Source organism: Perognathus longimembris, chromosome 7 (assembly GCF_023159225.1).
Source record: "Perognathus longimembris pacificus isolate PPM17 chromosome 7, ASM2315922v1, whole genome shotgun sequence".
NCBI lineage: Eukaryota > Metazoa > Chordata > Mammalia > Rodentia > Heteromyidae > Perognathus > Perognathus longimembris.
Genome location: NC_063167.1, coordinates 69415666 through 69439398, shown reverse-complemented (window position 1 = coordinate 69439398; position 23733 = coordinate 69415666). Strand labels below are relative to the sequence as shown.

Sequence of the window (23733 nt, the reverse complement as noted above, 5' to 3'; positions counted from 1 at the left end):
GGCTTCCCTGGTTCCCGATTTCTGCCGCGCTGGGTTCCCTTGTCCGAACCCGGTGTGGACCCGAACTTCTCGTCGCTGCCGGTGTGTGTCTTGGTCCGCACCCTGCCTTGTGTCCGTGGGGTCTCCCCCTATATGAATTCTGCGCTCCTGGCAGCCTGTCTGCCGATGGCCGGGTTCCCCTTTCCCAGCCTGACCCTGTTTGTGCCAGGGTCGGCTGGAGGGGGGAGGGTGCCCCGGTGAATCTCCGGCTCCGTGTAGGTTTTCGGTTCTTCTTTTTTGCTCCTTTTTGTTTTCCTGCGTTTCTCCACTGCTTCTGGCTGCTGGTTTTGCTGGGTTCTTGATGGGGTGTTGGGTGTTGGGGTTCCCAGCTCACTATGCCGTTGGAGCGAGTCGGAGTGCCTCCCTATTCCATCGGCGCCATCTTTCTTCCCTCCCAACTTTCCAATTTTTTGAGTTAAAAAAAATTGTGATAGTTTTTTTGTTTTTTTCGCCAGTCTGGAGCTTGGACTTAGGGCCTGAGCACTGTCCCTGGCTTGTTTTACTCAAGGCTAGCATTCTACCACTTGAGCCACACCACCATTTCTGGCCTTTTCTGTTTATGTGGTACTGAGGAATCTAACTCAGGGCTTCATGCATGCTAGACAGACAAGCACTCTACCACTAAGCCACATCTCCAGCTCCAGGCTTTTCTTAAATAGCTCAAGCTGGCCTTGAACTCAATCCTCCTGCCTCAGCCTCTCAGGTGGTGAAGTTGCCAGCTCTCACCCTTCCACCTGCCTGAATGTTTGAGTTTTATATGTTCTGCATATTGGTCTTCTGTCAGATGAATAGTTGGCAAAGGTTTATTTCTGTTCTGTAGGTTTATTCCCTCTGTTAATTATTTCCTTTGCTGTAAAGAAGCCTTATCATTTGCCATAATACTATTTGTCAGTTCTTTATTTCCTGAGTCATTTGAGTCCATTCTAGGATCTCTTTGCCTGTGCCAAGGTTTTTCAGTATTTTCCCAACACTTCCTTGTAATAAGGTCTTTGATTACTTTTCAGCTGACTTTTGTACAAGAAACAGGGATCTAGTTTCAACTGTCCACCTGTGGCTGTCCAGTTCTCCAGCATCAATGGTGGAAGAGGTGATTGCATTCTTTTTATAGCTGAATATTATTCCATGGTACATGTTGCACATTTTCCTTACCCATTTATCACTTGCTGGGCACTTAAGGTTGTTTCCATGTCTTGGCTATATTGTGACTAGTGCTGAAATAAACTTGGGAGTGTAGATGGCTCTTTCACATACTGATTTGATTTCCCTAGGATACACACTCCATAGTGGGATTTCTGGATCCTCTGTCCTCCTATTTTTAATTTTTAGAGGAACCATTATATTGTTTTCCATAATGGATGTACCAATTTACATTTCTACTACAGTATGCAAGTGTTCCTTTTCCCCCAACTCCTCACAAACACTTTTCTTTTCCCTCCCCTCCCCTCCCCTCCCCTCCCCTCCCCTCCCCTCCCCTCCCCTCCCCTCCCCTCCCCTCCCCTCCCCTCCCTTTCCTTCCCCTCCCCTCCCCTCCCCTCCCTCCCTCCCTCCCTCCCTCCCTCCCTCCCTTCCTTCTTCTTTCACCAGTCCTGGAGCTTTAACTAAGGGCCTGGGAACTGTTCCTGAGCATTCTTGCTCAAGGCTAGCAATCTACTATTTGAGCCACTGCATCACTTTCAGCTTTGTGGTAGTTAATTGGAGATAAGAGTCTCATAGACTTTCCTGCCTGGGTTGGTTTTGAACTGTAATCCTAACTACTCAGCTTCCTGAGTAGTTAGAACTCTAGGTGTGAGTCACCATCACCTGGCTACTTGTTTTCTTTATCCTTTATGATAATCACTTTTGTTATTGTGGTGAGGTGTATCTCATTGAGATTTTGGGTTGCATTTTACTGATGATTAGTGATATTGAGCATTTTTCACATACCTGCTGTCCATTTGCATATCTTCTTTTCAGAAATACTGATTTCGGTATATTGTCCAAGTTTTTAATCCAGTTATCATTATTTGCTATTGATTTTTTTTGGAGTTCCTTACACATCCCAGATATTAACCCCTTGTCAGATATAATTTGCTCATTTTTCTCTCATTCTGTGGAATCTGTCCTTTATTGCTTATTTCTTTGTAGAGCAGAGATGTTTTAGTTTAGTGTAACCCCATTTATCTGGTTTTGCTTTGGTCTCCTGGGCTTTGGGGGTATTGTCCAAAAATGTGTATAACTACATCCTAAAGAATTTACCCTATGTATTTGTCTAGGAGAACTTTTCTGCCCAAACTGTCTCAAATTGAGATTCTTCTGCTCTCAGCCTCTCGGGTCTCATTCTGTAGCATATGCCTGCCTTCAACTTCAAATTTTAATTTTAATTAAATTAATTAATTTATCCTTTTGTTTTTCTACCTAAGTGCTGGTGTTACAAGCATGTACCACCATACTTATTTACTATTCATTTTGTAAATGATGAGAGAATAAGATCTACTTTATCCAGATGCATTATATCATAAACTGACATGATGAATTGAAATACCTTTGTACAATTACTTAACAATAATTAAAAATTAAAAGAAAAAGAAAAAAGGGTCTCCTTTCATAATTTTGACAGTGAACATAATTGTTCTCTTTTTTCAGGTCAAGAAAAATTTCTGGGTTTCCTAACACACACAGTATTTGAGAAACTTTTTCCATGAAGTAGGATTAATTTCAACTTATTTAATTTAATTTATTTATTTACAGTAAGTTGTAATTTAAAAAATTGAGGCCATTTTATGTGAAATTTCTGTGAATTGCCTTAAAGGTGTCACCATAAAGCTGGAAGAAATTATGGATTCCAGCCAAGGGGGTCATTCTAAAGGCTCTCAGCCATGTTCCACCAATATATGTTGATGACCCACACAGTGTCTCTTTAAAGCGTTAAAAGTAGTCTCCACTATACACTCAGGATATAGCATACAAATATCCAGAGAATTGATTAAATTAGGGGCAAATTTCTGTGAGGCCATTAATGGACTACAGTCCCTTGCTTCTGACCACCTTCCAGTGTCTCCAGTCCTGATTATTCCCTACTGCCTTTCGAGACCTATCTCACCCACAGGATGTCCCTCCTGCCTATGAGAACTTGCTGGGAGTTCTTTCTCTCCTTCTGCAGAGCTGCTCTCCTCCTGAAGGGCCCACCTTCCCTGCTCCTGTGAGTCCTTGTCCTGGGCAGCATGGCCTCTTCTCCTTCACCCAGCCTCCCTCCCTGTCCACTCCTCTCAGGGTGTAAAAACATGAAGACATTCCCTATACTTCCAAAGTCTTTCCTCAATTGAGTCTAGTATTTTTTCCTCCAAAGATATACAAAACTCAGAGTGTTAAGTAATTTGTAAGGACTTAAAACAATTTAAAGGCCAGCTTTGTGTAAGTGCAGGGCACAGAGCTTCTCTGTGGACAAATCCAGGGAGGACCTTCCTTAAGGCCTAAGCCTAGATACAGAACTGGACCCAGCTGGGGAGCATTGGCTACAGGGCCTGCCAGTGGGTCTGAGCTACCACCTGAGCAGAGCTCTGCAGATCATCTGGATTTGCATGATCTCCTGTGACAAAGTGGAGTATTAACCTTCCAGGTTATTACCTGTAAGGTATTTTTCTCAACCTGAGTCACCCAGAGCCTGTAGGAACTTGACAGTGATGGAAACTGAACTATGTCACGAGGAGAGAGCAGAGATAACATCATTGCTATTCCTGTCCAGAGCATCTCCGTCACTAAAGAACACTGCCAAAGCATCGTGGATTCAGCAGATCAGGGTTTGGACAATGACCCTCTGGCTAGACTGGCCAGCAGACTAGCTGGACCCTGGTTTTGGCTTCTGGAGCCCCAGTCTTGGGTTCTGGAAGGTTCCTGGCAGAGCTGCACTAATGTTTTTCCCTCCTAGTGGGTGGGGTCCCAGCGCTAAATCCAGGCTTTCCGGATTGGCTGAGATGGTGGACGGGGCGGTGCCGAGAGGGAAGGGGCGGGCTGAAGACTGACCACAGCCTGGTCAAAGCATTTCCTTCTTCATTTGGTCCTCACAGCTGTTGGGAGCCAGACAGAACAAAGCCAGTCGGCTCAGTTTACAGCACCAGCACCATGCCTATGACATTGGGTTACTGGGACATCCGAGGGGTGAGCAAGGGGTCCCAGTGGAGGGGGGTGACAAGGGCGTGGGGTGGGGACATGCTGAATAGATGGGGGCTGTTTCTAGAACACTCAGGAGTAGCTGGATGGAATCTGCTTTTCTCTCTCAGGGGTGTGTGCATGCGTGTGTGTGTGTGTGTGTGTGTGTGTGTGTTGACATTAGGCACAAACAGGTTCACTTGGAGGAGAGGAAGTTACTGTCAGCACTCCTCTTCCCACTCCCCCGCAATCTCTGACCTCTGTCATCTGCCTTCTCTCCCAGCTGGGTTATGCCATCCGCCTGCTCCTGGAATACACAGACTCCAGCTATGAGGAGAAGATATATTCAATGGGGGATGGTAAGGATACCTCCTGGGCAGAATCCTGACCCACTCCTGCCCATGGGTGCCCAGCCACCTATACTGTGGTCACCTGTTGCTCAGCTCTGCAGGTCTCCTCCACCTGCACCCAGCACCTGCCTCTTCAGGAAACTCCTGTAGGATGCAGTTTAATTTTCCATTGCAGGGGGCTGGGAGTGGGGGGGCTGTCTATAATTCCATTTGATTTTCTTAGTGCTAACTTAAACTTTCTGTGAGCTGGGTCTTGTAGATTCCTCACTGCATTCTTCATCCCCGTATGGATATATGGGACAGAGCTGGTCAGATTGCAGATTCGCTGCCTCAGGGGGTCCGGGGAAGAAGGGCTGGACTCAGGGAGGTTTGTTTGCACTTGATCTTGTCTACCACAGCTCCTGACTATGACAGAAGTCAATGGCTGAATGAGAAGTTCAAGCTGGGCCTGGACTTCCCCAATGTAGGTGAACAGGAGGGGATGGTCTGGGGAAATGAGGATGACCCTCTTGTAGTACCTTTTTCTAGATTGTCTCTGTGATGCTCCATGCCCCAGCTCTTGCATCCATTCTGCAGTTTGTTTATGTAGGGCTCACCATGGCCAGGCACACTGAGTGCCAGGTCCTGTGTCTGTCCTACCGCAGGGAAGGGCTGCTGGGACCTGGGGCCCCTTATGACCTTCCCTGTTTGTCTATCCAGCTGCCCTACTTGATAGATGGCGCTCACAAGATCACCCAGAGCAATGCCATCCTGCGCTACATTGCTCGAAAGCACAACCTGTGTGAGTGGGGCTGGCTGCTGGGGGGGGGGGGGGAGGCAGTGGCTATCCTGGTTGGTTTGGTTGGGATGGGATGGTGAGGGTGCATCTGAGTTGTGTGGCTGCAGGTGGGGAGACAGAAGAGGAGAAGATTCGTGTGGACATTTTGGAGAACCAGGTTTGGGACACTCGCATGCAACTAGCCAGGATTTGCTACAGCCCTGATTTTGTGAGTCTTTCCTTAACCTGAATGAATTATGCTTGGATTAAGGTTCTAGGCTCTCAAGTTCTCACGTGCTCTGGTTCTGTCTGCCATTTGAACTCCTCACTAGTACTCATTGTGCAAATTGTGTTCCTAAGTACCAAATAGAGTGAATCTCAAACCTCATGTGACTTCGAATGAAACTTGCAATTCATTCCAATCTTAGGATGCATTTCATCCTTTCCAGAGGGAAATTCAGTACCTGGACAGTAAAGCTTATGTTCAGACTTTCCCAGCTCAAATCACTGATTTCTGCCCTGAACAAAACGTCAAGGATCCTGGAATACACAGCTTCAAACTAGGAGGGAAAAGAGGACAATGGGGCTGGAGGGGCACTCTGTCTTTGCAACTTCTTCCCAGTTGTTTTCCGGGAGTGAAAGTCCCCCTAACACCCACAACAAGGACTAGCAGGTTTTCTGGAAAGTCAACTCAACATGGATGACAAGCCCCTCATCCTTCCCCTTTCCTTTCATCCTCTAAAATTCACTTTCCTTTTTTAATTTTTTAAATGTTACAGAAGCCTGTGCCTTTTACTGATGTTCCACTATGTAGAACATTCCGTTTTTTCCCCTGAGTATTTTCAATTGTTTGCTATTTGATTCTGCCTGAGTTCATAGTTTGATGGTACCCACAGTACTCTTGGGCCTCAACCACAGGAAGTGGCTTGTACATCAGTGGTGACAGATTGAGGAACAGTGCTGGATTCCTCTCTGGCTTCTCATCACTCCTGAAAGATGGGCTCTGTCGCCTATTATTTTAAAAATGGTGATGTGTTGATAGGAGCTTGGACCCTGTTTCAGGGGAGGTAGTTGGAGTCTTCTCAATCCAGCTGAGACCAGCCTCTGTTGAGGGCAGCAAGGACTTGCATCTGAGGGTCCTGACAGCAGTTTTCTGCCTCAGGAGAAACTGAAGCCTGAATTCTTAGAGGGCCTCCCTGACAAGATCAAGCTCTTCTCACAGTTCCTGGGGAAGAGGCCTTGGTTTGCAGGGGACAAGGTAAGGAGGAGGGTCACAGGGAGGAGAACTTGTTTTTCCTGTAGGTTATGAAATTTCAGCCCCATTCATTTTCGGCTTTCTGCAGATCACCTTTGTGGATTTCCTGGCTTATGATATTCTTGACCAGCATCAAATGTTTGAACCCAAGTGCCTGGATGCGTTCCCCAACCTGAAAGACTTCATTTCCCGCTTTGAGGTGACACCCCTCAATCCTTTTTCCTCATGGATAAACTTCTTCCCTTTCCCCTTCCCATGATGCCTCCCTAGTCCTGGAGCTGAGTGAAGAATAACTAGGGTTTACTGAGCGCTGGCTTTGTGCCAGCTCCTTTGCTTAGCAACTTGCATCTACGAGCCAAGTTTATCATTGCAGCATTCCTGCAGGGTGGTTAGAGCAATGTGTCCCATTGGACAGATTAGGAACTTGATAGTGTTCACGGTCCCAGTGCCAGGGGAGGCTATGCTGGGCTCCTTGTGAACCTCTGGCTTAGTCTAAGGGCAGCAATCAGTGGCTGTCTGCTTTGTAGGGAAAGGAAAATCCCCAGAGCTTGTGCAGCCTGAGTTTCCTGCCTAGGACCCTATGGAGAGGAGGAGGAGTCAGCAGAGTGTGAGCAGCTGGCATCGGGAGAGTCAGATGAGATGGGACTGATGGGAAATACCAAGACAGACAGTATTCACACCTGCTCTGCAGAAGGCTTTGCTTGGTTAGATCCCTAGCTATGGAAGCACTGAGACCCCAGCGCTGTGGTTGGTGCTGGACTGAGTAGATATATGAGGCCTCTGTTGGAGGAATTTATCTTCAGTTGTTCATCTTTCACTTTCTACTCTTTAGTATCTCAAATGTGAAACAGGTTGTCGTCTCTGGCTGTCTTCTCTGTATGAGGCACACTGCTTGGCTCCATGGGACATGGATGATGTCTTCCCATTTAGGGCTGAAATAGCAGAATGCAGTGGGCATTCTGGACTGTGAGGTGTACATGGTGACATCTAGATGTTGAGGAGTCCAGCCTGGCCCTCACCTCACAGCTAGTCAGGTGTTTCCCAGATTCCACCTGTTTGACCCTCATAAAGCCTACTTTGTTAGAGATTTGAGTGCTGGAGGCATCAGTGCAACTGCCGGAATCTGTTCTCCTTTCCTCTTCCCTACGAAGTGATGTGCTTTCTTAGCTAGTTTTATCAGCTTTGGTTCTGGTGCAAGTGGTGTGGCCTTGGGGACTGTGCAGATCTGTGGCCTGTAGTGGGTTGGGATAGAAGACAACAGAAAGCTCCAAACGGAAACCAGACAGGTCTGCTCAGATTTGCCTTGCTGGATTCCTTCCTTCCTTCCTTTTTCTTTCTCTCTCCCTCCCTTCCTTCTTCTCTTCCTCTCTCTCTCTCTCTCTCTCTCTCTCTCTCTCTCTCTCTCTCTCTCTCTCTCTCCCTCCCCCCCTCTTTCTTTTCTTTCCTCCCTTCATCCCTCTTGTCTTGTCTAGTCTTGTCTTTCTCCTGGAAATACCAGAGTTTTGGCAGGTGCTTTCACTGAGTCATACCTCTAGTGCAGGATTTTATTAGTTTGTTTATTTTTTTATTTTTGTTCTGGTGATAGGGCTTGAATTCAGGGCCTGGGAACTGTCCCTGAGATTTTTTGCTCAAGGCTGGCACTCTAACACTTGAGCCACATCTCCACTTCCAGCTATATGCTGGTTAATTGGAGACAAGAGTCTCATGGACCTTTCTGTCTTAGCTGGCTGATCCTCAGATCTCAGTCTCCTGAGTAGTCAGTACTACAGGCATGAGCTACTAGTGCCTTGTCTGTGCTGGCTATTTCTGAGCTAGGGTCTTGCTTTATGTTACTCCTGGACCATAATTGTCCTGTTTTTCACTTTTCACTGTATCTTTGATGACAGACATGTGTGACCATGCCTAACTCCCACTAAAATAGGTCCTGAAGACTTTTCTGCCTGAGCTGCCCTGGAATCACAATTCTCCTAATATCAGTCTCTCAAAGCACTCATGGGTGTGAGTCACTGACACCTGGCTAGCCCCTATCTTTGAGTCCTTTTATTTGAGCACTGAAAAGAAATCACACTTCAGTATTAGCTTGGTCATTTTCACTCTGGGGCTCAGCAAGTGTGGGTTCAGGTACTTGCTTTCAAAATTTGGGCTTTCTGCTACAGAAGAATGATAAGCATCTATCTGTCCTTTCCTTCCCATTCACTATTCATGGTGTGTCCCCTTGCATTCAGGATTTGCTGTGTCATAGAGTAAGGTCTGGGATCTCTTTCTACAGACACTGCCAAGTTGTGGCCTTTCTGTATAGATCTCTTCTCTGTGCTAATCCTGATAGGGAGGGGTGTCCCTGTGAAAGAAGAGCATGTCTGAACAGACAACAAGTGATAGAGCCTACTGCAGAGAGTCTGGGGGCCAGTTCACAGTCAGCATAGAGTGACACGCTGACTCCAGCCCTGGGAGGGTTTTTTTTTTTTGCGTATATTGTGACGCCTAATTTACATAAAGAACCTTGCTTAGTGACCAGACTTGCCCTCATTACAAGGAACGGAAGAGCTCCCTTCCCATAGCTGGGGGTGGGGTGGGGTGGATGGGACTAAGCAGACTAGGATGTGCCCTGGCCTTTGACCCCTATAAACAGGATGTTCTTAGAGGAGGGCTACTTGGCCCAATAGGCAGAAGATCTGATCTGTTTTCTCTTTCCTTTTCACAGGGCTTGAACAAAATCTCCACCTACATGAAGACCAGCCGCTTTCGCTCTAGACCTGTGTTTGCAAAGATGGCCCTGTGGAACCCAAAATAGGACACACAGCTGCCCTTGTTGGCTCTGGGTCCTTGGAAACACATCCAGCCTGATAGCCCCAATAGCTTCAGCATGCTCCCTTCCTAAGCAACAATAGGCCCATGTAGTAAGGGCAGCAAACATGTAGCCCCCCACCCCCACTTCCCCAAGATGACATTTCTTTAGTACATTTTATGACCATATAAGGTAACAAGATCCCTTTACAAGTGACCTCCAGGGTCAAGGCAGCTGCAGGACTCCCTACCCACAACTGCTATCAATCATAGCCCGACATGATTAAGACCCTGGTATATATGCCCGACATGATGAAGCCCCTGGTATGCACGTCCACACCGAGGTTCCCACCTCTAAGACAACCTAGCTTATATGTCACCCCAGACAATAGATGGCACTTCTCACTTCTCCCAAGTGAGAAGGGGTCTTGCTAGTCCCCTTTGCTGGCAATAAACTTTTCCTTTGTTCTTCTATACCTGGATGTCTGAGTGGTTTCTGGCACTGTCTAATATATTCTAAAAAGGCCTGTAACTCCAGCCAGTTTTATCATCCTCTCTCCTTTTCCTTTACTTTTTTTCCAATTACTTTTTCTAATGCTCTCATCAAGTTGAACCTCTGTAAGTCTCAGCTCCTTGTTTCTTCAGCAGAATTCTCCCTCACTTTTCTGTCCCTGCCTTGAAACAGCCTCTCTTCTGCTTGAGGAGCTTGACTGACTCCAATCCCCAGCAATGCCTGAAAGCCCAGTTCTGCCCACTGTACAGTCCCTGTTCCCCAGTGTGGGAGCTGCCGACCGTGTGTAAAGTTATACTTGCTCTGTATCTTGTTTTATATGTGTGTGTGGGGGGGGGGGAGAAGAGGGGGTCCTAGAGATTGAGTTCAGGGCCTGGGAGCTGCCTCTGAACTTTTGTGCTCAAGAGCTTTACCACTTGTGAAATGGAGTGACGCCCGAAAAGCAACCAGACCATGCTTTGTCTCAAACCAAGGTTCCATTTATTAAGCAAAATGACCGGCCGGGGCTAACTCAGCTCTGGAGTGAGTAGCCCTGAACCTCAGTAGCAGGGGATTTATAAAGGCAGGCAAGCTAATTTACAGAAGCAGAATTTAGCAGTTAATGATTAAAGCAAGAGAGCAAGCGCTTGCTCATTTACAGAAGTGAAAGGTCACAGTTAGCTTTATCTTAAGGAAGAACAGGTATGGTCATCTGTTTTTCTCCCTTTGTGGTGTAGCTACAGTTTATCAGTCATTGGGAGAGGCAGATTCCAAGAAGGCAATTTGGTGGTAAGTCAGGTGGGCCATTTTGGTCTGCCTGGTGTTTGCAGGAGTTATAATTAAAAATTATATGGCCTAGTGGCAAGAGTGTTTGCCTTACATACATGAAGCCCTGGGTTCGATTCCTTAGCACCACATATATAGAAAACGGCCAGAAGTGGCGCTGTGGTTCAAGTGGCAGAGTGCTAGCCTTGAGCAAAAAGAAGCCAGGGACAGTGCTCAGGCCATGAGTTCAAGGCCCAGGACTGGCAAAAAAAAAAAAAAATCCCCCAAAGCAAGGTGTGAATAGGATGGGTGTGGCCATTCTGAGAATGGCTCAGGTTTCGAAACTAATATATTTCAAACACTAAAACTCCAGGCATCCCAGTCCTAGGGCAACTTAGGAATCCATGCTCATGCTTCATTTCCCTTGTGCCACAGCTCCACTTCTGGCTTTTGGGTTTTTAATTAGAGATAAACTCTTCTCCTGCCCAGGCTGGCTTTGAAGAGGGATCTCAGCCTAATGAGTAGATAGGGTTATAGGAAGGAGCTACTTACCGGTAGCCTCTGGGCTGACTGTGTTGATGGGGTTGGGGTTCTTTGTTCTGTTGTCTACAGCTGGGTTGGCTGATGGGAATGGGACTCTGGGTGACAAAAGGAGATATGAGATAGGAAGCTGGGTCCCTGGATAGTATCTTGGCTTGGCAAGTAGAAACCAAAGACAAAAGAGATGACATTGTTGCTGAAGTTCCCCAGGAAACAAAACATCCTGCCTCTGGCCACTCCTTAACCCCTTTTGTTCCTCAGAATTCAATAGCCTTCCCAAGACTTTGGGAGGAAAGGGATTTGCAGAAGTGACTTGGTTGGGAATTTTTAAAAATATATCCATTTTGGGGTCTGTGGCTCACACCTGTAATCCCAGCTACTCAGGGAGCTGAGTTCTGAGGATCACGGTTCAAAACTAGGACATGCAGTCCTTGAGACCCTTATCTCCAATAAACTACTCAGAAAAAGCTGGAAGTGGCACTGTGGCTCAAGTGGTAGAGTGCTAGCCTTGAGCACAAAGAGGCACAGAGATAGCACCCAGGCCCAGAGTTCAAGCCCCAAGACTGGGGGCGGGGAGGGGAAATCCAGTCAGGATGTTCTAAGACCCAGCCAATAAAAAGGCCACTTTCCAAATGCCTAATTATAAAAGGAGCAACCAGTCAAGGCATAGCTCAAGGTATAAAAACCCCTAGACTCAGCCACTTACTGAGAGCAGCACCAAGGGTAGCAGAGATTTCTTTTGTTCTGTTCTGTTTTTTGCTAGTCCTGGGGCTTGCACTCACGGCCTGAGCACTCTCCCTGGCTTCTTTTTTGCTCAAGGCTAGCACTCTATCATTTGAGCCACAGCGCCACTCCCAGATTTTTCTATATATGTGGTGCTGAGGAATCGAACCCAGGGCTTCATGTATAGGAGGTGAGCACTTTACCACTAGGCCATATTCCCAGCCCAGTAGCAGAGATTTCTATAGAGATATTTTGGGGAAAAAATTCTTTACCTCATCTTTTCTTGTCTGTGGACTTCATAGAGTTCCTTACACAAGAACCTGGGGAGGTAACCACAGCAGTGCCAAGCTGTAATACTAGCAGGCATTGCCTGCTGCTGAGCTGGAAGGAAAGCATGTCAGGAGTTGAAGGGGGGAATGAAGTTAAAGTAAACCCCATTTTCAGGCAGCCCCCGTTTTGTTGTCTGTTTAAACTATGAGCAAACCCAGGGCAAGCTTATTAGGGTTCAGCCGGTCAAGAACTCTAACCGTCTGGGAATGCTTAACTCTAACCGTCCCCAGAATGTCTTGAGCCCTGAGCCAATCAGATTTGTACCCGTGTCCTAATCTTGCTTGCTTGAACACCTGATTGCTGTAACTTTGTTTTTGTCTAGCTTGAACACCTGATTGCGGAAACTTTGTTTTTTGCCTTTATAAGCCCTGTGCAATCGCAGCTCGGTGCTTCCTCCTAACCTCCGCTGTGTGGGTAGGACGAGGCCCGTGCTGCGGCCCGCTTGAATAAAGCCTTGCCTTGCTTTTGCATTTCAGAACGTCTGAGTCTCGGTGGTCTTCTTGGTGGTCGTTTTGCGACTTGGCATAACAGTGTATATACAGCTGGCACTTAGAGGGTGAGACAAGACAGGATTGATGTTGACTACCAAGATAGAGACCTGATATGCAGAACATGTCACCCCAGTCAGATCATGGACTAGGGAAGCATGGAGACCTCAGGGCTGAGATTCATACTGGATTTGAGTATGTGGTGTCTGTCCTTTTTCAAGGACTTTATCATGAAGTATTTTGTGATGTGGACCTTTCTTTCCTTCCCTCTCTCATTTTTATGGTTTGGATCTAAATGGTCTCATGTGATTTGGCTATCGTGTGTGTGTGTGTGTGTGTGTGTGTGTGTGTGTGTGTGTGTGTGTGTGTACTGAGTCTTGAACTCAGGGCCTTGGGCTCTTGCTTAGCCTTTCCACTCAAGGCTGATGTTTTACTGCTTGAGCTACACCTCCAGTTCAAGCCTTTTTCTGATTAGAGACAATAATCTCATGCATTTTTCTGTCAGGCTTTGACTCATGATTCTCAGGTCTCAGCCTCCTGAGTAGCTAGAATTACAGATGTGAGCCACTAGCACCTACCAATTGGCTGATGTCTTGAATGAGGCTGATGTCTTGAAATTGGTCCCTAGCATGACAGTGTTCAGGAGCGAAGCCTCTGGGAAATTATTGAATCATAAAGACTCTGACTTCATCAATGGAATAATCTCTTTGCGAATTAACCTCATAGACTATTAGAAGGTTGTGGAAACTTCAGGAAGTAGGACCTAGTTGGAGGAAGTAGATCATTCAGGAAGGGGTTGGAGACTGTAGTCTGTTTCGTTCTGGCTCCTTCTCTTCTCTGCTTCCTGGCATCATGAAATGAGGAGCTTTCTCCATCACCCATTCCTTGTCATAATATTCTGCCTTTCACACAGGCCCAGAAATGACAAGAGCTAAGTGACCATGAACTGAAACCATGATCCAAAATAAACCTTTACTTTATGTTGATTTTTTCTTAAATATTCTTGTCAAAGCAATGGCTAGCTGACTATATACTCACTTTCCTAATATTCTCTCTGTGACATGAGGTTATAGTCTCACTCATATTCTCTGGCCTTCTATGTACAAGGTTTGACATTGCGCACAGTGAGATACACAAAGATTTCCTCCATCCAGGGATAGAGGAGAGCACAGAATAATAGGCGTACTGAGAGGAACAGATACCTGACCCCACTTAGGTACTTAAGAATTGAAGAAACCAGGGCCCATTTGGCTGGAAACAAAGAAAGGACATAAATCACCTTTCTTGTTTCTGTCTAGAGTGGCAGGTTTCAAGTCCTGGCACACATGCTTAGATCAGATGCAAAAGCAGAAGGCAAACCCACTCACCCCAGGACAGGAGGGATCCAAAAAGACAAAAAAACCCACATATCCAATCAAAAAGGATTTGGATTGGATAGTGATCGGCAGTGAGTGACTACTGCTTAACAAATCAAACCAAAGATACATCTCTCAAGAGGGAGAGGCCTAAGGACTAAATATCTAGTGGGGGAAAAAGAAGCCTCTGACTTTTTCTTATGGGGTGACAAGGAAGTCTCCTCCCCACTCAAGGAGCCTGGTAATTCATGGTTTCTTTCATCTTCAAATGAATTTACTCTTTTTTACCTTAAATAGTATCCTGCCTTTTTTCTTTCTTTCTTTTTTGTTTTTGTTGGTCATGGGTCTTGAATCTGGGCCTGGGTGCTATCCCTGAACTCTTCAGCTCAAGGCGAGTGCTCTACTCATTGAGCCACAGTGCCACTTCCAGTTTTCTGGTGGTCAATTGGACATAAGAGTCTCATGGACTTTCCTGCCTGGCCTGGCTTTGAACCTTCATCCTCAGATCTCAGCCTCCTGAGTAGCTAGGATTACAGGCATAAGCCACCGGCACCTGATGCTTTTTTATTCTTTAAAGGGTAGAATAAAGGACCTGAAGTGCCCCTTCACCATTTCAATACCAGACTATGAGGTACACATGGATGCCTCTGAGAATAGCCTGGTTCTTCCTTCTTAGTAATTCTGGGTACCCAGAACCTACTTGTTTGATAAACATAATATCCACAATAGATTTGGGAGTTGGTAGTATCAGATCCAACAGCTGGCTCAGCCTGGAATCTGTTCTCTTTTCCACTTCCTGTCAAGGAATGTGCTTTCTCAGATAGCTGTCATCTGCTCTGTTTCTGGTCTAGCTGAATGGCATTGGGGATTGTGCAAGAGCTGGGGTAACTACCAAGAAGAAGAAGAGCGTGAGCTGAACTCTGCATCCCAAGGCCTGCTTGGGCTTGGGTACGAGCAAGCCTTTAGAAATTACAGTGTATATGAGTGTCCACAGGCCTGGAAGATGTGGTCAAGTAGGGCACAATGAGATTGAGTTCAGGTGTCCAGAGAAATTAGGACTTTTCAGATTTCAAGGATCCTCCTTTTCTTTGTGGGTCTTCTTGAGGTCCCCTTTCATTCAGGATTTACTGAGTCACTGGGGGAAGATCTGGGCCCTTTATTAATGTGGAACTGACATACTCTGGATCTCTTTCTCATTAGAAGTCCTTTATCTGTGTGCCAACACAGACAAACGGGAACTTCCCCAGGAAAAAGGAGCATGCCTGTGCAGACAGACATGCATATATATATATATATGTATATATACGCACATATATTATATACCATATGCTTTATATGACATATAATACACAATGTTAGATATGTAATATATATGTATATAAATAAAATGTTTCTGTGTGTGTGTGCACATATATGCACCAGTATTGAGGCTTGAATTCAGGGCCTTGTATTCTTGCTTAGCTTTTCCCATTCAAGGCAGGCACTCTACCCCTTGAGCCACACCTCTATTTCCAACATTTAGCTGGTGAGTTGGAGAGAAGAGTCTCATATTTGTCTGCCCGGGGCTGGCTTCAAACCTTGATCCTCAGATTTCAGCCTTCTGACAGGTGTGAACCACTAGTGTCTGGCTTGAGTTGAGGAGTGTGTGTGTGTGTGTGTGAGAGAGAGAGAGAGAGAGAGAGAATTTTTTGAGGCTTTAACTAGGCCTGGGCACTGTCCCTGAGTTCTTTTTCTCAAGGCTAGCCCTCTCCTTATGGCTTTTTGGTGGTTAATTGGAGATTAGAGTCTCTGGTTTGTCTACCTGGGCTGGCTTCAAAGCTTGATTCTGAGATTTCAGCTAGGATTATAGGTGTGACCCACTGGTGCCTGGCTTGAGTGGATACTTTTGAACCTTGATTATAATGTTAAGGAAATAAAGCTCCTTCTTAGTCAAAGGAAACTGAAGAAATCTCTTGCCAGAGCTGGGGAGCTAAGCAGACTGGGTTGTGCTCTATCACTTGACCTCTTTGGAAATATTATTAGAGTCTCCATATGCTATTGTTAGGGTGAGGTCTACTCTAACCTCAAAGGAGTTGCAGTTCAGGTAACTCTACTTTCTATTTCCACTGGCAGGGTGTGAAAATGTTCTATGGCTACCAAACACACAGTCTCTTCCTCCCAAGATTTGTGTTTTCAGTGTGGTCATGTGAGGGTATCTAGTGGCATCCTGAAAGAGCAGCAGATGAGCGTGAGGAGCCAGGACTTGGTATCCTGCCCAGAGCCCTGGCAAGAAGCTAGACTCACTGCACACCTGACTGATCTTACACTTTCTCCTTCTTTTGATCTCTTCCTCATATCCAAATCCTTATCAGCCTTCTTCTCCCCTACTTCCCAGTCCCCAGAATGTATTTCTCAACCATGCTGCTAAAAAGTCTCAGCTTCTACATAAAGTCTCTGTCCTGACTTTGCTGTGTCTCTTGGAGCTTAGCCCCTCTGTCCCAGCCTTATCCCAAAGGCATGTGTTGCCCAGTGTGTGGCCCTGCTCTCCAAGTGAGGCCTTTGCCAGGTTCTGTCTGATCCCGTGAAGCAGAGTCCTATTTGCTTTGAGTTTTGTCAAAGCCCTTACCTTTCTCACTGTGACCTCCAAGAGATTCTGTTGAAGGGATTTTCCATTTCCTGGTTCCAACCCCCCACCTCCCCCACAGCAAACTCCCTGGAGGTTGTTTAGAGAATAAAAGGTGCTTATCTGGGCCTGGAATCTCATTCAGTTCAGCAGGACTGAGGATTTCCAAGGTGAGCAAGACTGTGGGCTCAGTGTGCAGAGATCCAGAGTGATGAGAATTCCCATCTTGCCTCCTCTATGGTTTGGCTATAGGTCTCCAGGTGTTTTGTTTGTGAAATAGGGTCATAATTCGTGTGTGTGTGTGTGTGTGTGTGTGTGTGTGTGTGTGCACGTGCACATATGCATGCTTGAGCGCACGGTGGTCCTAGGGCTTGAATTCAGGGCCTGGACTCTGTCCCTGAGCTTTTTGGCTTAAGGCTAGTGCTCAACCACTCAAGTCAATGTGCTACTTTTGGCTTTGCTTACTTGGACTTAAGAGTCTCAGGGATGACTTTTCTGCCCAGGCTGGCTTTGAACTGCAATCCTCAGATCTCAGCCTCCTGAGTAGCTATGATTATAGGTATGCGCCACCGATGACTGACTTATATTCACTCCTTTCTCTGGCAGACTCTCCTACTTTATTTCAGCCCTGTCCCCTCTTCTTCCTCCTCATCTGAATGCTAAATCCAAGCGCAGAGTCCTTTGTGTGATTTTTTTAGGAGCCCAGTGAGCTTGTGTTTCCCAGCACTACTGTCTTCTCTGTGTAAGACACAATGCAAAGATATGCATATAATACCATGATCATGCTAGAGAGCCCAGCTTCAGCCTCACCTCACAGCTAATCATGGGTCACCAAAAGTTCATTTATTTGATACCAGCCAAAGCTACATTACTAGAGATTTGGAAATTTGAGGCAATAGTCCAATGTGTTTATTAGCCTGGAATCGATTTCCTTTCCCCTCCCCTTACAAACAATGTGCTTTCTCAGCGAGTTCTCATCAGCTCTGGTTCTGGTCCAGGTACATGGCCTTGGGCATTGTACAAAAAGCTGCTTTGAGCATAGGAAAGAAAAGTGGGGGAGAGTAGAGAACACAACACACTGGGGCCACTAGGCCTGGCTCATTATGTACAGATAGTGGCGAACCTCCTTGAACCCTTTGGATTTATATGTGCACTCTGTATGCTGAAAAGAACTCCCACAATACAGCTGAAAGTCTAAGGTCTGGTTGATTTGTCAAGGCTGAAGATGAGGTAGGTTGGATTGGACTCAGGTATTGGGTGGAGAAATTTGGGCTTTCTTTTCTCAGAGGACCCATGAAAACCCTGCCCAGCCTTTCTTTGCAGGTCCTTCCTTGGTGTACCTTTTCATCTAGGATTTGCCAAGTCATGGGGTGGAACCTGGGCAGGAAGGTGCATGTCTGTGCAGACAGGATGTGACAAGGTCTCCTATTGCAGTGCAGAAGAGGACCTCACAGAGAGTACTGAATGGCAGACCCAGAGCTAGGCTGACTCCAGCCCTGGCCCTCTCACTAGCTGTGTGAACAAATGGAAGTCTTTTAATCTCAGGATGTCAGGTTCCCTCCTGAGAAGTCTCATAAGTGGTGATGGTAGGACAGCTCTTGCAGAATGGCTGAGTGGATGTTTTGAACATTGTTATGTTGTTAGCATTGCCTGCCAGATAGTTATGAATAGAAGCCATGAGCTACAATATCCCATTCTAAAACCTCAGATGGCCCAAACCCAACAATTAAGATAATGGTCCTGTCTATACCCTTCTGCTGGAAGCCACTCCCCATATAAAGATTGGGCATGCACCTTGAATGTGTAATGAAGGGCAAAAAGGACTGAATGCACAAGCTATACCTTCTTACCTCCCCCACCCACAACCAAGCAGCTTCTGTCAAGAGACAAAACCATTTGGGGAGGGCCATAAGGGAAAATCAGTGATCTCCCACCACCTGGAACTCTATCTTTCTAGATAAAATGTCACCCCTTGCCAGCTTCCATACCATGAATCCTTATTTGAGCTGCTCAGCTCATCCCTTGAGGAGGATCAATTCTGCTTAGCTAGTAAATCACTCTTTGTGCCTCCTTTGCTGCACATGGGGCAGCCAGTGCCCAGCGTATAGTGAGTTGCCTCCCCAGAACCAGAGGCCTAAGCAGCCCTGGGTTGTCTCCAGTGGTTGGCCTCTGTGAAAATGGTACTCTTTTTTTTTTTTTTTTTGGCCAGTCCTGGGCCTTGGACTCAGGGCCTAAGCACTGTCCCTGGCTTCTTCCCGCTCAAGGCTAGCACTCTGCCACTTGAGCCACAGCGCCGCTTCTGGCCGTTTTCTGTATATGTGGTGCTGGGGAATCGAACCTAGGGCCTCATGTATCCGAGGCAGGCACTCTTGCCACTAGACTATATCCCCAGCCCCGAAAATGGTACTCTTGAAGGGCAGCTGTCTGTCCAGTGGGCATCAGACCTAAGCTCTGGCTCTCCTCTACTCACAGGGTCTGAAGAAGATCTCTGCCTACATGAAGACTGGCCGCTTCCTCCCAAGACCTGTGTTTTCAAAGATGGCCCAGTGATCCAACAAGTAGAACTCTGCAATGCTCAGATGCAAAGGGAGGACCTGTCAGTGGCCTGGGCCTTGGGTCCAGCTGGGCTTCCTGCACTGCTGCCCAGGTCTTCCCACAGCTTCTTCTTTCTACTCTCCTCTCTTCTGTAAGGTCTTATTGGTTCTCTTTCTTCTATCCAACCCTCTTCCAGGCAAACTTCCGGAAGTAGACTTTCCCACTTTATTTTGGCCTCCCCTCTCTTCTTCTTCTTCACCTGAGTGCTAAATCCAAAGACAGAGTCCTTCGCTGTGATTGTTTTATGAGCACAATGAGCTTGTGCTCCCCAGCACTACCCAAAAGGGCAACATGGCCAGGCCCAGTCCCCAGTGAGGGGAAAACATGGAGGAGATGACCTCTGCCTGGCCTCCTCCACCCCACTCCAACCTTTGCACTGAGAGTTCAAATCATTATTGATACACTGAGTTTATTCACTGCAGTCCTAACAATACATTAGCTAATCCCTCAGTTATTTCCTACAGATAACAGCCTGTCCTTGTAAACTTACCTCCACTCTTCTTTTTTTCCAGACTAAAGGAAAATGCATAAATGTAGGGCCACTTGTCAGGCCCCAACAAGATACTTTCTAAGGGGCCTCCAACTTGTTCCATTGTTCTCCTAAGCCATCAACTTTTGAATCCCAATCAGAAGTTTAGATATTCTCTGCAGCTCTCCTGCAGTTGAATACCATGATCAAAACAGGTCTTCATGGCATCTGGAAGAATAAAAACTGAATTTTGATGACAGGGCCTTTTGGGCCCTATCCAAGAGTACTTGAGGTTTCTCTGGATTAGGATCAGGCTGCGTATACAACATCCTTAAAGACATCCCACTTCTGTCTGCCTTTCAGATCCTCTTTCTGCTTCTCTGGATTAGGATCAGGCTACGTATACAACATCCTTAAAGACATCCCACTTCTGTCTACCTTTCAGATCCTCTTTCTGCTTCCCAAGTGGACCCAAGCAGAAAGAAAACATATTTACATATTTTAATCTACTTGGCAATCATAGGGAAAGTGTAGAAGTTGGGTGTGTCTGCTTGGGGCAGGCCCATGTTCAACCTGTACCCACACAGGGTCTGCCTTCCCTTTCCCAGGCAGATTATTTTCCCTGTCTGTTGTGTTTGTTTTGGAAGTCCAGAAATTTGCATTTGTATTCCTAGCAGGGCACTTAGTCACTGAAGTTAAAAAAAAAAAAAAAGAGGGGCTGGGAATATGGCCTAGTGGTAGAATACTTGCCTGGTATACATGAAGCTTTGGGTTCAATTCCTCAGCACCACATATATAGGAAAAGCCAGAGGGGGCATTGTTGCTCAAGTGATAGAGTGTTAGCCTTGAGCAAAAGGAAGCCAGGGACAGTGTTCAGGCCCTGAGCTCAAGCCCCAGGACTGGCCAAAAAAAAAAAAAAAAGAAAGCTGAAATGTTCCCTGTGTGTCAGAGGTATGTGCCAGGATTTACCACTGCAGCCGATCTCAAGACAGCTTTTCTAGGCCTCTGCATTCCATGTTGATGCATTGCTGGACATCTATTTTTCTGTGTGTGTGTGTGTGTGTGTGTGCGTGCACGCACACACATGTGTACCTGTGTATACTGGGAGGTTTGAATGAATTCAGGGCCTTGGAACTGTCCTTTACCTTTTTTGCTCAAAGCTGGCACTCTACATTGCACCTGAGCCACACTTCCCCTTTTGGCTTTTTGTTGGTTAATTGAAGATAAGAGTCTCCCAGACTTTGCTGTCTGGACTGTCTTTGAATGATGGTCCTTAGCTCTTAGTCTCCTGAGGACCTAAGATTACAGGTGTGAGCCCCCAATACAAGGCCCCATTTCCTTTTAAAGTTCCATTATCTGTTCTCCTCTAGCTATTATGTCCTCTAAGTTCCTTGATACAAAGTCAACCCCAGGCCAACTGACTGCATACCTCTTGGTTTTGAAATAGGTTTCTGCCTTCAAGGAAGGAAGCTGGCAGCAGGCAAGAGGGTATTCATTGGGGGACATTGTACTTGTGGAGGTTTTTACCCCAGGTCTCAGATCCCAGAGTGACTTTAAAGACCATTTGAGTTCTTCTCTGATACCAAGAGTGCATAGGGCTCAGGGGCCTGGGCCAGGGCTAGAATCCAGGGATCTAGACAGCTGAAGGTTTGAGCCTGTTGTCTTGTGTAGTATCCTACAGGGACCCCTCTTGTCAGTGTCCTGTCTTTCCTTGGAAGCAGAAGGGGTGTCTGGCCCCTTGGAGCTTAAGAAATCCTCCATCCTAGCTCTCTGTCCAGCTGTGAGCTCTCTAACCAAGAGCTACACTGCTGTCAGTGTGAGTTTCTGCTAGCTGCTGCAGTCTATGGGAATGTCTTGAGGGTGTGTGTGGGGTTGGGGGGAGGAATCACCTCACCTGCCCCACCTTTTCTCACTTTGCTTGTTGTCGTTGGGTTTTTTTTTTTTTTTAATGTAGATCTTCAGATATGCCCCAAATGTGTAGTGGGCTAATTTGCACAATCAATGTTTGATCCCTGTAGAGCTTGTGCTTCAACTTCCCAAGAGAGTACATATTACCAGTATCTGTCCTTTGTCTTAGGTGCTATTTCATTGACACTTGTTTCTGTAGCTAGGAAGCCTTAGAAGTTTCCTTCAGATTGGCCAGAGGCCTTTTCTTCCAATAATAGGGGCAGAATCAAACTTTTTGGGTGGGGAGACACTTGTAAGCTGGACTCTGGCAGCCTGAACTTTATCAAGCCCAGAGGTGCTGGGTACACAAATGCATGGACAGGGCCCCAGGAGCTCGCAGGTGGGGGGATCCCCCGCGGGTGGACTGGGGAGCAAATGAGCTGACTTAAGTTCCCAGACATCCACCCCTGGCTCCTAGGCCATGCAGGCTGCGGCTCGGCGGGAATTTCCTCCTGCCTCTGCCAGGGTTCCAAGCGCCGCCCCGCCCCACTCTCCCACACCACAAGGTCAGAGGAGACTTGGGGTGGAGAAGGCGGGGCGGGGGGGGGGGGCGGAGGAAAGGGCAGAGGGGGGAGTGGAGGGAGGAGGGTGGAGCCTCGGCGGGATGACGGGGTGGGGCGGGGCCTCCTGGTAGCCCTGCTCCCCGTTTTCGAAGGACTCCCGGATAAAGTCGCAGTTCAGCCCCTCCGAGGCCCATCTGCGCAGTCCACGACGCCAGCACCATGCCCCTGACACTGGGTTACTGGGACGTCCGCGGGGTGAGCCGGGCCTCCGCCGGGAGAAGGACGGGGTCGGGGGGGGCCTCTCAGGAGGGCCGGGAGGGTGCCTGCTGCCAGAGATGTATCTTCCTCCGGCCCTGCCAGGACCCTCCGCATGGAACTCTCATCCCTCGAGAGCTCACTCGCGTGGGGGCTACCTGTAGCTGCCTCTGCGGGCTTGCAATGTGGAGTGGTGGGAAGATGAATGGGGTGTGCTGTGTGGAGGGTGCCCCTGAGGAGGTGAGGTCAAGCAATCAGGGCGTCCCCTCCCCATCTAACTGTGTTCATTTACCATCTCTCTCAGCTGACTCACCCCATTCGTCTGCTCCTGGAATACACAGACTCCAGCTATGAGGAGAAGAGATACACTTTGGGGGACGGTAAGGACTTCCTGGTCAGACTCCAGACCAATTCTTGCCCATTGGGGTGCCCAGCCACCCATTCTGTGGTCACTTGTTGCTCAGCTCTGCAGGCCTCCTCCACCTGCACACAGGGCCTGACCCTTCCCAAACCCATATAGGATGCAGTTTTGTATTCCATTGCTTGGAGCTGGGAGTGGAGGGCTGGGGCCTCCTCTGTCTGAAGTAGTGTGGGGTTGCCTAGCACTGGCCTAAACCCTTTGTTGAACGTGGTCCTGTAGATCCCTCAGCCCTCACAGCATGCTTCACCCCTGTGGCCTTGGAGTATGGGACAGAGCTGGTCAGGTTGCAGATCCACTGCCTCAGGGGGTGCTGGGGAAGGAGGGCTGGACTCAGGGAGGTTTGTTTACACTTGATCTTGTCCACCACAGCTCCTGACTATGACAGAAGCCAGTGGCTGAGTGAGAAGTTCAAGCTGGGCCTGGATTTCCCCAATGTAGGTGCACAGGAGGGGATGGTCTGGGGAAATGAGGATGACCTTTTGCATCACCTTTTTCTAATGTGGCCTTCCTTCTTCCTTTCCTTGCCCAGCTGAGTTTTAGGGTAATGCTTCTGCTCTTCTCCTCTCCTTACTGGCTATCTGTGGTTTTCTGTGATGCTCTTTGTCTCAGCTCTTGCATTCATTCTGCAGTGTGTTTTATGTAGGGCTCACCATGGACAGGCACACTGAGTGCCAGGTCCTGTGTCTGTCCTACCCCAGGGAAGGGCTGCTGGGACCTGGGGCCCCTTATGACCTTCCCTGTTTCTCCATCCAGCTGCCCTACTTGATTGATGGTGCTCACAAGGTCACCCAGAGCAATGCCATCCTGCGCTACATCGCCCGCAAACACAACCTGTGTGAGTGGGGCTGGCTGCTGGGGGAATGGGGAGGGGGGCGGGCAGTGGCCAACCTGGTGGGCTTGGCTGGGGTGGGATGGTGAGGGTGCATCTGAGTTGTGTGGC

At 47.4% G+C, this 23733-nt stretch overlaps 1 protein-coding gene across 7 annotated transcripts in view; it reads left to right on the top strand.

Moving 5' to 3' along the window:
- The first annotated feature begins 4044 nt into the window (after positions 1-4044).
- Positions 4045-23733, top strand: part of LOC125355435 (glutathione S-transferase Mu 1) — a 50150-nt gene continuing 30461 nt past the window's right edge. The window contains exons 1-8 of one of the 7 annotated variants that reach the window (XM_048351808.1): positions 4045-4173; positions 4448-4523; positions 4913-4977; positions 5214-5295; positions 5400-5500; positions 6434-6529; positions 6615-6725; positions 9228-9596. In XM_048351808.1, the coding sequence (XP_048207765.1) occupies positions 4138-4173; positions 4448-4523; positions 4913-4977; positions 5214-5295; positions 5400-5500; positions 6434-6529; positions 6615-6725; positions 9228-9317 (657 nt within the window). In that variant the 5' untranslated portion in view covers positions 4045-4137 and the 3' untranslated portion in view covers positions 9318-9596. Of the gene's footprint in view, positions 4174-4447; positions 4524-4912; positions 4978-5213; positions 5296-5399; positions 5501-6433; positions 6530-6614; positions 6726-9227; positions 9597-19075; positions 19359-22206; positions 22373-22676; positions 22753-23162; positions 23228-23546; positions 23629-23733 lie in introns of those variants that run through there. The other 6 variants (XM_048351806.1, XM_048351805.1, XM_048351803.1 and 3 more) reach the window with 6 other exon arrangements.